The following is a 12,791-nucleotide window of genomic DNA, read 5'->3' as shown; positions in this document are numbered from 1 at the left end:
GCTTTCTTCCTCTTTACTCTCTCTCTCTCCCCTCTTCAGAGTCTTGTGGATATTTTAGCTGCCTTTTAATAGTATGTATGAGGTAGTTCTCATATTGAGAGCCAGCGTGGTGTAGTGGTTAGAGTGCTGGACTAGGACCAGGGAGACCTGAGTTCAAATCCCCATTCAGCCATGAAACTGGCTGGGTGACTCTGGGCCAGTCACTTCTCTCTCAGCCTAATCTACTTCACAGGATTGTTGTGAAAGAGAAACTCAAGTATGTAGTACACTGCTCTGGGCTCCTTGGAGGAAGAGCGAGATATAAATGTAATAATAATTAATAATAATATTGAACTAATCTGGAGTTTTTGGTATGAAATGCTGTAAAAACTAGATAAAGATAATGCAAAATCCCCTGGCTGTGGGAATAAGAGATGTCCACGGACATTTTGAATTGTTTAGTTGTTGAAAGTTAGCATCCTCTGTCTTAAACACTATTTAATTCATGTTAAGAGTGGATTTTACTATAGTAGGAGAGTCTTGTGCTGTTGATGCATAACCCCACCTCCCTGCTGCTGGCTCTGTTACAGCCCCTCCTTTTCTCCATTGCCACCCCTCTTCCTGGCTGTGTCTGACATCAGATGCAGTGGGTGAAGGTTAGCCACACACCCTGCATCTGATGCCAGATGTCGGGGGCCTAGTTTCGCTTGCAAACGGGGCCTTGTGGCCCCATTTGCAAGCAAGATTGGCCAGCACCACATTCGCAGCATGGCCAGGAGTGGCTCTCCCTCTGTAAAGGCAGGAAGAGCCGCTCCGGCTGCACTGTGAGTGCGACAGTGGCTGATTTCCCCCCGCAAATGGGGCCAAGCGGGCCTCGTTTGTGAGCTAAACCACAGCCCCTGTGCCTGGTGTCAGACGTGGAGGGCGTGGCTGGGGCATGAAGCGCAGCCCCTGAGGTTCTGAGGCCCAGGTTCTTTGAACCCATTTGCGCAATGATGGCTCCTCCCCTGACTGTCTCTCTTTCTGCTTACTGGGGTCCCCATCCCAGGGTGTGCTCTGCCTGCCCATCTAGGGTCGCCAGGTCCAGATCGTGAAAAACTGGATTATTTGAGAATACATACAACTCACCACTGTGAAGCTAATGACCAGGTGAGCTGTATGCCTTATCAGTCTGCTGTCTAGGTGCAGAGTTCTCATCTGTAATACATTTGTTCCTTTAAAAGCTGCATGTCAGCTTTCAAGACTTGCTGCTCATTAAGCTCACCTGTAGGGTCCATCCTGGTTTGCATTTATGTATCTAACTATCGATTTGATTTGATTTGATTTGAATACCACCCTTCCAAAATGGCTCAGGGTGGTTTACAATTAAAATGGGAGACTACAATTTAAATGGGAGACTACATGTGAGCACGGTAAGATATTCCCGTTAGGGGATGGGGCTGCTCTGGGAGGAGCACCTGCACACTTACATGCAGAAGGTTCCAAGTTCCCTCCTTGGCATCTCCAGAGAGAGCTGAGAGAGACTCCTGCCTGTAACCTTGGAGAAGCTGCTGCCAGTCTGTGTAGACCAGTGATTCTCAAACTTGGGTCCTCAGGTGTTATTGGACTTCAACCCCCATAATCCCCAACCAAAGGCCACTGAGGCTGGGGATTATGGGAGTTGAAGTCCAATAACACCTGAGGACCCAAGTTTGAGAATCCCTGGTGTAGACAATACTGAGCTAGATGGACTCAGTATATGGCAGCTTCCTATATTCCTATCTTTCTTTTGTTGGGAACAAAAATGAGCTTGTTTAAGAGAGTGTCTTTTGAAGGCACAGAGCTTTGCATATTCTGTATCTAAAACAAGCATTTTGTGCTGAAGACACCAGACTGCTGAGCCCACTTGCAGATAATGTAAAACACACAATGTGTATGTTTTTGTGTGAGTGTAATTCTGCTTTTGGAGAATCAGATATTCAAACAACATTTTGAGGATTGGGTAAGACAGAGGAGGGGATGGTGGAACAGAATGGGAAGACACAAATATAGTGTTTAGCTGATCAGCATTAGTAGAAGTGGAGTAGAAGCCACATGAAAGGGTGAGGAAAGAAGTTAGGAATGTAGGAAGCTGCCTTCTACCAAGTCAGACCATTGGTACATCTAGTTCAGTACTGTCTGCACAGATTGGCAGCAGTTTCTCAAAGGTTGTAGGCAGGACTCTTCCTCTCAGCCCTTCCTTGGAGATGCCAACTTAGAACCTTTTGCATGCAAGTATACAGATGCTTCTTCCAGAGTGGATCCAGCCCCTAAGGGGAATATCTTACAGTGTTCAAACATGTCTCCTATTCAAATGCAACCAGGGTGGACCCTGCTTAGCAAATGGGACAATTCATGCTTGCTACCACAAGACCAGCTCTAATTCCATGTTATGGACAGCCTTGGAATTGCCAGTTGCCAGTTTCTTCCACATGTGTGGCTAACAAGCAGCAGCATGACACTGGAGCAATCTCTGTTTCTTTATTTCCTTCTCTGCCTTCTCAGTCTTTCCTTCTCTTTATTTCCTTCTCTGCCTTCTCAGCAATCTTCATCAATTGCTAGGAATGGTTGAGTCAAGGCATAAAATGTGCAACTAGATACTTGAGATGAACGGTGTTAATTTGAAATGCCCAGATGTGTGTGATACACATGCACACTGGGCAGATCTTGGACTTATTTTCAACACTGGCCATGGAACTGAAGGTCTGCCTGCTGACCCCTGGAGGTTCTTTTCTGCCGCAAGCTGGTGTCTAGAGACCTATTCACCTTTACCTGCACATGCAGCACAGGCATATGCTCTGGTGGACACACAGTCATGTGTAGGTTCTTCCAACACATAATCTTGAGTTCAAGTCCACTTGAGTTCTTCCTACTCAAGGACTATTATGGCTGCTCTCATGTAAATGAGAGTATTTTGTGAACTGGCCCAAACTCTTTTCCAGACAGTTTCCTATTAGGAAGTGACTTTTGGTCCAATGGGGCAGCTCTCTTCTGAAGCCACATGAGTGCATCACAGGGCAGCAAGTTTGAGCACCTTTGGAGGCCTCACCCCACCTCCCTGCTGCACCTCCCCTACATTTCCACCTCCCCTGTCTTTCAGCTTTTCTCCCCCCTTTCTTCGTTGGTCCTGCTAGCCTCTGCACCTTTGACACGCCACAACTTAGTGTGCCTTAGTGGTGAGGCAGCATGGGCAGAGCTTGCATTCTGTGGTGTCAGCTCCACCGGCCTCTCCTGGGGAAGCACCACCTTGTTCGCTCTCTTTCCTCCAGCACCAAGCTTGTTTGCTTTGTCTCTTCCTAAAATGGTGCTAGAGCTGGCGGAGGTTGGGGTTGCTGAGCTGGTGCTGGTGCAGCAGCATCGTTGAGAGAGAGGAGGCCGGTGGGTGGAGCTGCCACCACTGGATGCAAGCCCAGGCCATGCTGCCTTGCCAATCTAGAACACCAAGCAGCAGTGCGTCCCAAAAGGTGAGAGCACAAGGGGAAAGGCGGGTTTGGTGACAGTGAGGTGGGGGGGGGGGCAGCGTTCCCTACATAGGAACATAGGAAGCTGCCATATACTGAGTCAGATTATAGGTCCATCTCGCTCAGTATTGTCTGCACAGACTGGCAGCGGCTTCTCCAAGGTTGCAGGCAGGAATCTCTCTCAGCCCTATCTTGGAGATGCCAGGGAAGGAACTTGGAGCCTAGATGCTCTTCCAAGAGCAGCTCCATCCCCTGAGGGGAATATCTTAGAGAGCTCACACTTCTAGTCTCCCTTTCGTATGCAACCAGGGCAGATCCTGCTTAGCGTAAGGGGACAAGTCATGCTAGCTACCACAAGACCAGCTCTCTTCCCCCTCTAACAGGAATTCCCAGATGTTCTTGACTACAACTCCCATAATCCCCAGCCAAAGGCCACTTCAGCTAAGGATGCTGGGAGTTGTAGTGAACGACATCTGGGAATCCTTGTTAGAATGAACACTGGTGTGGGTCAGGGTTTTTTGGTGACGTTCACCTCAAGCAGCAAATAGCAATGAGCTGGTACTGCTAGTACAATTAACCAAACTATGCTGGCTCTCAAGAAACCTAAGCTAGTGGTGAACTGGTAGTGGTAGTGATGAGTATTATTCCTGGAACATTAAGCAGCACAGTACATTAATAAAAAGATGTAAGCCCTGACCTCAGGCTTACAGTAAGTAATATGCAAGAGACACAAAGGAAGGGGGAAAGGAGAACTACGAGGAGTTCAGAGAATGGTGAGGAAAGGTTTCACCAGGCTTTAAGTACACCCACAGAAGAAGCCAAACAGGTGCTAGGAAATATGCTCACTGTAGGGATTAGCAAGGGAGAAAGGACCATTTTGGGCAATTGAGGGTGTAATTTTGGATTTATGGAAGAGAAGGATAACCGAGGAACAAATAGAGTGAAAAGTGGCAGGGAGAGGAATAAGAGTAGACCAAATGAGTGGGAGCAAGCGATTGAAGATATTTGACCATCAAAAGAAATCATTAAATAAGTATGAGAAGGAAAAGGCAGTCTGTGTAGAGAACGGGCGGGTGGTGTGGGTTATTTATATTTATATAGTACATTTATATGCTACCTATTTATAATAAATATCTCAAGGTGGTTTACAAAAAGATAAAAATGGTTAAAACCAAATTAAACCGATAACAATTAATAAGCAGACTGAGCTGAAGAACTCAGACAGGAATAAGGTTTACGAGAAGAGGCAGGAAAGTGAAGCAAGAGAATATTTAAATAATCAGTACTAATCAATAATCAATGAATGAATAAGAAAAGAGAATGAAGGGTGAATTTTAGCTGCGGCAACTGCTAGAGATAATGGCTCCATGGTTAGTGTGGACACTTATTACATGGCTTGTCTTTGCATTATGATGTTTTTAAGGTTTGTGTGAGCTATTAGACTGGTACTAAAATAGAAAATGCCATCTTATTAAATGTCTTAAATGCTTTTTATTTTATTTTTAAATCATTGTGCCAATTGTAGTAAGAACATGAGAAACTGCTAATGCTATGCAGCCTAACTGTCAAGATGTTTTAATGATTTATTAGAGCATTTCATGGACAGCAACCCACTTCATCAGATGTAAAGGAGGGTCTGGCTGAAGCACTGCAGAAATGCATGTGCCTATACAGTACCTATGTATCTGCTCATCTGGTGGTGCACTGCATCAAATGTCCCTCTGCCATTTACACAGGGCAAGCAGGATTTCCCTTAAGGCAACAGCTAAAGACTAAATGGTCACAAATTTGCTTTAAAGAGCAACAACACAACAAAGCAAGTCAGGTATCTATAGGAACACAGCACTGCAGCCCTGAGAGGAACAGCTCTTTAAAATATCAGTCTGGGTGGATACATGGAACTGGAAATAGCTGGGCAGAAGCTACACCCTTATCTTAACCAAGGCCTCAATAGAAATTATGGTTTCCTTTCACGCTATAAATATTATTTATAACATAAATAATGTATATTATTACTGTGCCTCAAATTTAGAATGCTTTGCTTCAAACAGACCCTGCTTTGCTTCTGATGAAATGCACTGTTGCCCATGAAAGCTCTTGCTCAAGTACAGGCCTCAACAAAATTTCTTTGGCTCTAGGAGGCCAGCTCAGAAATGTAGGAGCCAGACTTCCCTCTGCTTTGGTGAGGGGTTGGGGTGGACTCACTATTTGCCCCAGACAGTGCTCTCTGCTGCATGGTGGGGAGGGGATGGGTGACTCTACCTTGCTTTCTCACTCAGCTTCTTGGTCATTTCCAGGAAGGCAATGGACCAGTGCAGGACCACCCCCCCCCTTCTCCTGGTCACATCTATCCATCTCCTAGCTTGGGCACCACACTTAAATTTGGAGGCACCACGATGAGCCTGGGAATTGTCGAGCCCTTCTCAAATATGTCATTGGTGCTTCTTGACAGTCTACATAGTGCTAGCAGTTCCTCTTATTGTTTTTTAAACACTTGTGTTTATATCAGGGCTTAGGTACTTATAGATAACTTGGAAATCATAGTTGATAATTTGGTTTTAAATGACTCATGTGAGTGGTATAGTATTGTTGACAAGATTAGTTTGCTTTCAGGTTTGGGTGAAGTGTTGACCAAGAATGCTTTTATCATCTTGTGTAGCTCTTGCTGTTTGCTTTCCTGTCAGCACATCTAAGACATCAGGTTATTCTTCCTGAAGCAATACTAACAAGGATTAGGAGTGGCTGTCTTGTCTTCCATTGGGTTGTGGTTCATTCAGTAGTGGTTTGATTTTTGGGGTTTTATGCTTCAGCGAATGTTCAAGTTGTACACTGTAGTTGCATTACAGCAGTCAGGATGTATTTATATTCTCATTGCCTTCAGTTCACACCTTACTAACCTTGTTTGCACTCAGCCGATGTGTACATATATACTTACCCTTCTTGGACCACTATGCCTCTGTTGCTATAAAGGCTTTTATAGCATAAACCAATTCATCTTTGAGATGGAAACATATTTTCCAGCACTCCTGCTATGCGCTAACATTATTATTATGGTTTTTGTTTTGTTTTTTAAAGTTTATTTACCTAATTATTTTTGTGTTTGAGACAGATGGTATATTTGCTAGTATAAAGCAGGAGGGTGTTAATATTTTCTCTGGTTGCTTCTTTAGCCTATAGCATCTTAGAGATGTATTTTCATTAATTCAGCAGATATTATGTCAAGTACTAGCCAACCCCACACAGAACATCTGTGTGCTATTTGGGGCCGGAGGTTACCTCTCCCCCCGTCTCACCTTCTGCCCTAGTATCCGCTTCCGGGCCAAGCCATCTCTCCTCCCCACTGCCACTTCTGCCCCCCCTTTCTTTCCCCCCTCCTGGAAATAGCCTCCGTGTCTGGGCTGGGCCTGCTGCCACCTCTGGCCTCCATGGCCTGGCCGGCTGCTACCGCAGCAACCAATCCTCCTGTGTGTACCTCAGCCAATCAAGTGCATCCGCCACCCAGCCAATCAGCTGGGCGCTGGGACGCACATTCCAAGGCACACCCAGGAGAATTAATATAATAGACTTGCTGGCCCGCACAGAACATCTGTGCGCTCTTTGGGGCCGGCTGTTCCCCACTCTCTTCTGCCCCACTCTCTCTCCCCCTCCCTCCCTCCTACCCCACACTCTTGCCCCCCTGCCCCACTCTTTCTTGCACCCTCTCCTCCCTCCCGCCCCACTCTTTCTTGCCCCCTCTCCTCCCTCCCCACTCTCTCTTGCCCGCCCGCCCTCCCCCTCCCACCCAACTCTCTCTTGCCCGCCCGCCCTCCCCCTCCCGCCCCACTCTCTCTTGCCCGCCCCACTCTCTCTTGCCCGCCCTCCCCCTCCCTCCCCCTCCACTCTCTCTTGCCCACCCTCCCCCTCCCTCCCGCCCCACTCCCTTTTGCCCCATTCTCTCTTGTCCTCCTTCTCCCTCCACCCACACTGAGCATTTTACTGCAGCGTGCGGCCATTTTCGGCTGGACCTCATCGCTTCCACAGGCCCTCCTTACTGGGTGGTGGCCGGCCAAAAAGGGCCCCGCCGTTCCTCCTCCTGGGCATTGAACAGGGAAGTCCCACTGCCCCTTTCCCTCCCACCCCGGCCTCTAACGGGCACTGGCCGCACGTTACCTTTCGCCGCCCGTTATCTTTCTCTCCTCTCCCCTCGCCAGGGCCTGGCCATCCTGCTGCTGCCTCCTGCTCCTGGCGGCCAGGCCCGGTGTGGCCAGGCCACCGCCTCTTCCATACCCTGGCCTGGCCAGGCCAGGCTGACCCGCTGCTGCCGCCGCCTCCCCCCAGCGGCCAGCCGAGGCCACCACCTCTGGCCATTTTGCAGCCGCTGCTGCCTCTATTTTTCCTTTCTCCTCTTTTGACATCTTTTGAAAGTGAAATATTGAACATGTGTGTGCTGTATAAGAACATGCCCCCTGCCCTCTCTTGGTGCTGAGTTAGTTTTTTAGGACTTTCTCGGTATCTCGGATAAAAAGGTACCTTAACCCTGAATGCAGGTGCTCATCCCTTTGTTTCTGGCCCACAATAGACAATCACCAATGAGCCAGTGGCTGCCTTTATCTTATACACACCCATTACTAAGAAATCTTGCTGCAGCTGTAGTGATTTTTCTGTTTTAATGGCCTTTCTGACCACTAGGATGACACATCCAGGTCATTGCCTCTCACACACCCACTCGCATCCCTGGTGGCAATCCAGTTGTGCTAATTTGTGTGTTGTTATTATTTTAAATACCTTCACTACATGTTGGAGTCTGCTTCCCCCTTAGTCTCTTCAGTCTAGGTTTAGGAAAGGGGAAAGAAAAGAAAAAAGCTTGTTCCACAGCATGATGACTATAAAACCTTTTCATGCTGAGCATTTGAAATGGCCTTTTACTCGTTCAGACCATTGGTTCTCCTCATTCAGTACTGCCTATTCTGCAGGCAGCAGCTGTCCAAGGCCTTGGGGAGAGGTCTCTCTCAGCCCCTTACCTGGAGGTGCTAAGGATTAAATCTGGGATCTTTATATGCATAGCTCATGTTCTGCTACTGAGCTATGAGAGAAGACTATCTAGACCATTAGGGAGGTCTTTCCTGCTCTGCTACATGAAGTCCTTCATGTAGTTTAGTTCTGTAAGATGGGCTGCAAATGGGGATTTCATAACATATGGGAGGAAACCCGGATGCCTTTAATCTGCTGACAGGATAAGATGACCTCTCATATTTAGTTACATAATCAAGGGTGTATCAGAATGGAACTGTGCAGCTTTGAAATTGAGAGAATAGTACAGCCCTTCTCAGGTGCGGGGGTGGGGGGACATTTGGTAATCCTGTATATTATCTAAAACCATTCACAAAACCAACATCTGTGTTCTGCAAGATCAGAGGAAATGATCAGGGTTACTTAGTAGTGTAAGGATGCTCAACCTTTGAGATTCCCTCTGGAATTTGTAGCTTCATTCATGGCCCTAGACCAGGGCTGCTCAATTTTGGCCCTCCTGCAGATGTTGGCCCTCAACTTCCATAATTCTTAGCTATTGGCCACTGTGGCTGGGAATTATGAGAGTTGTAGTCCAAAAACAGCTGTTGGGGGGTGGGGGGGGCTAAGTTGAACGCTCCTGTCCTCAACTAAGTAAAATTGATAGTATATGGACCTATTCAAGGCTGAAGAAGAAACTTAATATTATATTCTTATTAAGCAGGTGAACTGCCTGATACCTGGACTGGAAAAGCCATACCCTCTCTGAGGGCTTGTCTTCAGCTGGCCCTCAGTCTAAACACCAGCTGCCACCAGTTTAGGATTTTTAGCTTTTTTGACTGGTTCCACTCCCAGTCACTGAAACCTCTGTCTCTCAAAAATAACCAAAACTCAGTAATGTGGTAATTCAATAGAGCAAGTAGGCGTGAGGTGGGAACAAAACAACCAACAGAGACAATGGTAAAATAGTGGAAAAACAAGAATAGGTTTACTGCAATAAAGTCTTAAAAAATAAAAAAATAGTTTAGGACGAAACAGGGAAAAATTCCATTAGGCAAGAGTATAATGTAAAACTATAGCACAAACATACCTGTTAGCTTTCTAAACTTAAGGTCTAGCAGGTTACAGTAGGCCCAGCTCCCTCACTGCTAATTTCCCTAGCAGCTTCAGCCCAACCCTGCTCAGATAGTCTTCCAGCCTCTCAGCTCACACAGCAGTCCACTGCTGTCCTTTCTTCACTGTCTCTTTTTATTCACTTCTCCCGGACCCCACCCTGCCCTGAAAAGGCATACATCAACCAATCAGGGTGATTCTTACTTCAGGCCAGGGGCATAGGGAGCTTATCTGCAGCCGGAGGACGAGTCCTGCCAGTAGTTCCCCCAGCCCGTTTGATTTTTTAATAATGTGCCCCAAGTCCCACCCCCTGCATCTGACATCAGATGCAGGGGGTGTGGCCAATACGGGAGACAGGGCCAGTTAGCCCCTGCAGGGTTGCCCCAGTCTGCGGAGGCAGGGAAAGGAGCCCCTAGTCAGCAACTGGGCTGACTGGCCCTATCACCGGTATTGGCCACGCCCCGGCACCTACCGTCAGACTCGGGGGTGTGGCTTCTGCCTGGTAGAGGGTCTGTTCAGACCCTCTCCCATCCTCCCCAGTCAGCGTTTCATTGGAATGAAAGGAGAGGGGTGTGCCTTACTCTGTTGTCATTAAAATTGCCTCTTATAGCTAGTTTCCTATGGACCAAACAATTAAGCAAGCAGTTAGTAGATGGCTGCGAAGCAGTATTATATCAATATATTCTCTTACGCTGGATGAAAATACAATATCCTAGGCATGCAAACTGTCCTCGCTCCGACAAATAACTCCCATTGCACTTGGTTCTTCCTGTTCGCCTCCTGGGGGAAATCTCACTTTCAAACTTTCTTCTTGCTAATTTGGAGCAAGGATAATTTGGAAATCTCATTATAATACCCTACCTTTTAATAAAGCAGGTCCCCATCCCCCATGCCATATTCACACACACACACACACACACACACACACACACACACACACACACTTATTTATTTATATTTAAATCTTGTGGTTACTTGACAACTGTTGATAACAATTCAGTTACTTCTGGACTAAGCAGAGTCTAAGAAATAGAAAGAAACTAATTCCTGGACTAGAGTCCTAAGTGATTTTTGCAAAGGAAAGTTAAGGCTTTCCCCCCTCTTGCTTGTGCAATTTTAAAGGATTTATTTTTGGAATGGAAATCTTGATGCTAGCACATTTAGTTAGAAGCAAGTCCTGCTGCTTCTTTTAGTTGAACTTGTTATCAAGTAAATATACTTAGCATTGACGAGCATTGACTAACCACTTGTTTGGGCATATTGAAGGAACTCCATCCAAGTCTTCCTTACCACCATCACCACCACCCCTGCTCTGGGAGGTCAGAACTGATAGCATCTATCACTTATTTTGTGGGTGCTAATGATGAATCTTTGCAGGCCTATTGAAGTTCAGGGAGCTTCACTAGAGAGGAAAGCCATGGGGAAGGTGCCTATAACTGATGCAGGCTGTGCTAGCGATTCTGTGGATGCTGCTCATTTTAAGTAAACAAGAAACCTAATTTATTTTTATAAATGTGACTGAATATTAAATGTTTTGAACATCATCAAATGCATAGCAACAATATGTGCAACTTCTATTTTTCTTTAGGTGCCTTCCAGGAATGTGGAATCCTTTGCATCCATGCTGAGGCACTCTCCTTTAATTCAGATGGGACCTGCTAAAGATAAAATTGTCATAGGACAAATTTTTCACATAGTAGAAGATGACCTCTATATAGATTTTGGTGGCAAATTTCCCTGTGTTTGCAAGCGACCAGAAGCAGATGACAAGTAAGTATCGTATTTATGATAGAAGTCTCATATGTATGATATCCATGCATCTTAGTGAAGTCCATTGTTCCCCCTAGATGTTGTTGACTACAACTCCCAGAATCCCCAGCTGCAATGGCTTTTGCTTGGGGATTATGGGAGTTGTAGTCAACAACATCTGGGAATCTCTGTTAGATGGAACACTGGTGAAGTCCCTGGGTAACTATGACCCTAAGTTCTGGAAATTTTGAAATCCAGCCCCACCACACCTAATCCTGTAAAGTTTATAGGCACTTTTGGAATTCTGAGAAAGGATGGCACCATCATACAATGGCTTCCAGGGGCAGACTAGTCACAAAATGGCTTCTGAGAGGATTTTATGCAAAGCAAAGTGGGGGGGGGAGGAGCTTGGTATGGTGTTACAGCCTCAAAGTTCAATTAGGAGTATATAACAATAATAAATTCCTCCTATGCTCCATTTTAAGATTGTTGTAAACTACAGATTAGGGGCACTGGACCATGCCTAGATTGCCTCCACCCTTTGATATGCTTAACACCCACCCTGATTAAGAGTTCTGGAGAGTTTGTAAGCTAACTCATTTTGGTTGGTCCTACCAAATGTTTTGCTGACTGTGCTTTAACAAATTTTTGTTTGGAGGGGCTAACATTACTACTACTAATTTTAGTACTTCTGAGTACATGCAGCATTTCCGCCAAGCAAGTGCCGACTACTGTCCCTCAGCATATAGTACGGATGGCATTGCTTCTCCACAAGCTTTGGTCCCTGCACATCGCTCCCAGTCTCCCTAGTCAATAACTGGAGGGCACACATTCGCTCTGCCAGAAATCCACTGAAGCTCCCTAGGTTTTCTCAACTCCCAGCCAAAGTCTGTTCATAAATAAAATGTCTCCTAACACACACAACTCTTGCCATAACAAGCTCTTTATTCTTTGTACCCACCTGGACACAGGGCTTCCTTTGTGTCAGAGTACAATTTAGCAGGAATGTGTTTCCAACACCAGGACTGAAAGGGCCAGTAAGGATCTGTTCTTCCACAAAAAAGAATCCACTCCAGCTTTTACTTGCTTCCTTCAGCAGCTCCGGGACTTGCAAATGTGCCCCACTCTCACCTGGAATCAGCTTTGAGAGGATAGCAGAGACAGTTGGTGCATAACTCTCTGTTTTTCTCTTTTTCCTTTCTGGGGTGGGAAGAGGGGAGGGGTGAGAGAGGAGAAGCTAGCTACTTAAGTTGCAGAGGACACTTGTTGGGAGGAGAGCAGGGAGGACTGGAAAAGAAACTGGAGGTGGAGTTGCAGGGGAGAGCAGCCGGTGAAGGAACATAGGAAGCTGCCATTTACTGATCTTCACAGACTAGCAGCGGCATCTCCAAGGTTGCAGGCAGGAATCTCTCTCAGCCCCATCTTGGAGAAGCCAGGGAGGGAACTTGGAACCTTCTGCTCTTCCCAGAGTGGCTCCATCCCCTG

General features: G+C 46.4%; 1 protein-coding gene across 2 annotated transcripts in view; it reads left to right on the top strand.

Moving 5' to 3' along the window:
- TPD52 (tumor protein D52) overlaps window positions 1-12,791 on the top strand; it is a 148,359-nt gene that overhangs the window by 67,294 nt on the left and 68,274 nt on the right. Inside the window, exon 7 of one of the 2 annotated variants that reach the window (XM_053246577.1) lies at window positions 11,157-11,327. In XM_053246577.1, the coding sequence (XP_053102552.1) occupies window positions 11,157-11,327 (171 nt within the window). Of the gene's footprint in view, window positions 1-11,145; window positions 11,328-12,791 lie in introns of both variants that reach the window. The other variant, XM_053246576.1, reaches the window with a different exon arrangement.

The sequence above is a fragment of the Hemicordylus capensis genome, chromosome 4 (genome assembly GCF_027244095.1).
Source record: "Hemicordylus capensis ecotype Gifberg chromosome 4, rHemCap1.1.pri, whole genome shotgun sequence".
In the NCBI taxonomy this organism is placed as follows: domain Eukaryota; kingdom Metazoa; phylum Chordata; class Lepidosauria; order Squamata; family Cordylidae; genus Hemicordylus; species Hemicordylus capensis.
The sequence above is the reverse complement of the archived record's forward strand: the minus strand, read 5'-3'. Positions and strand labels throughout refer to the sequence as shown.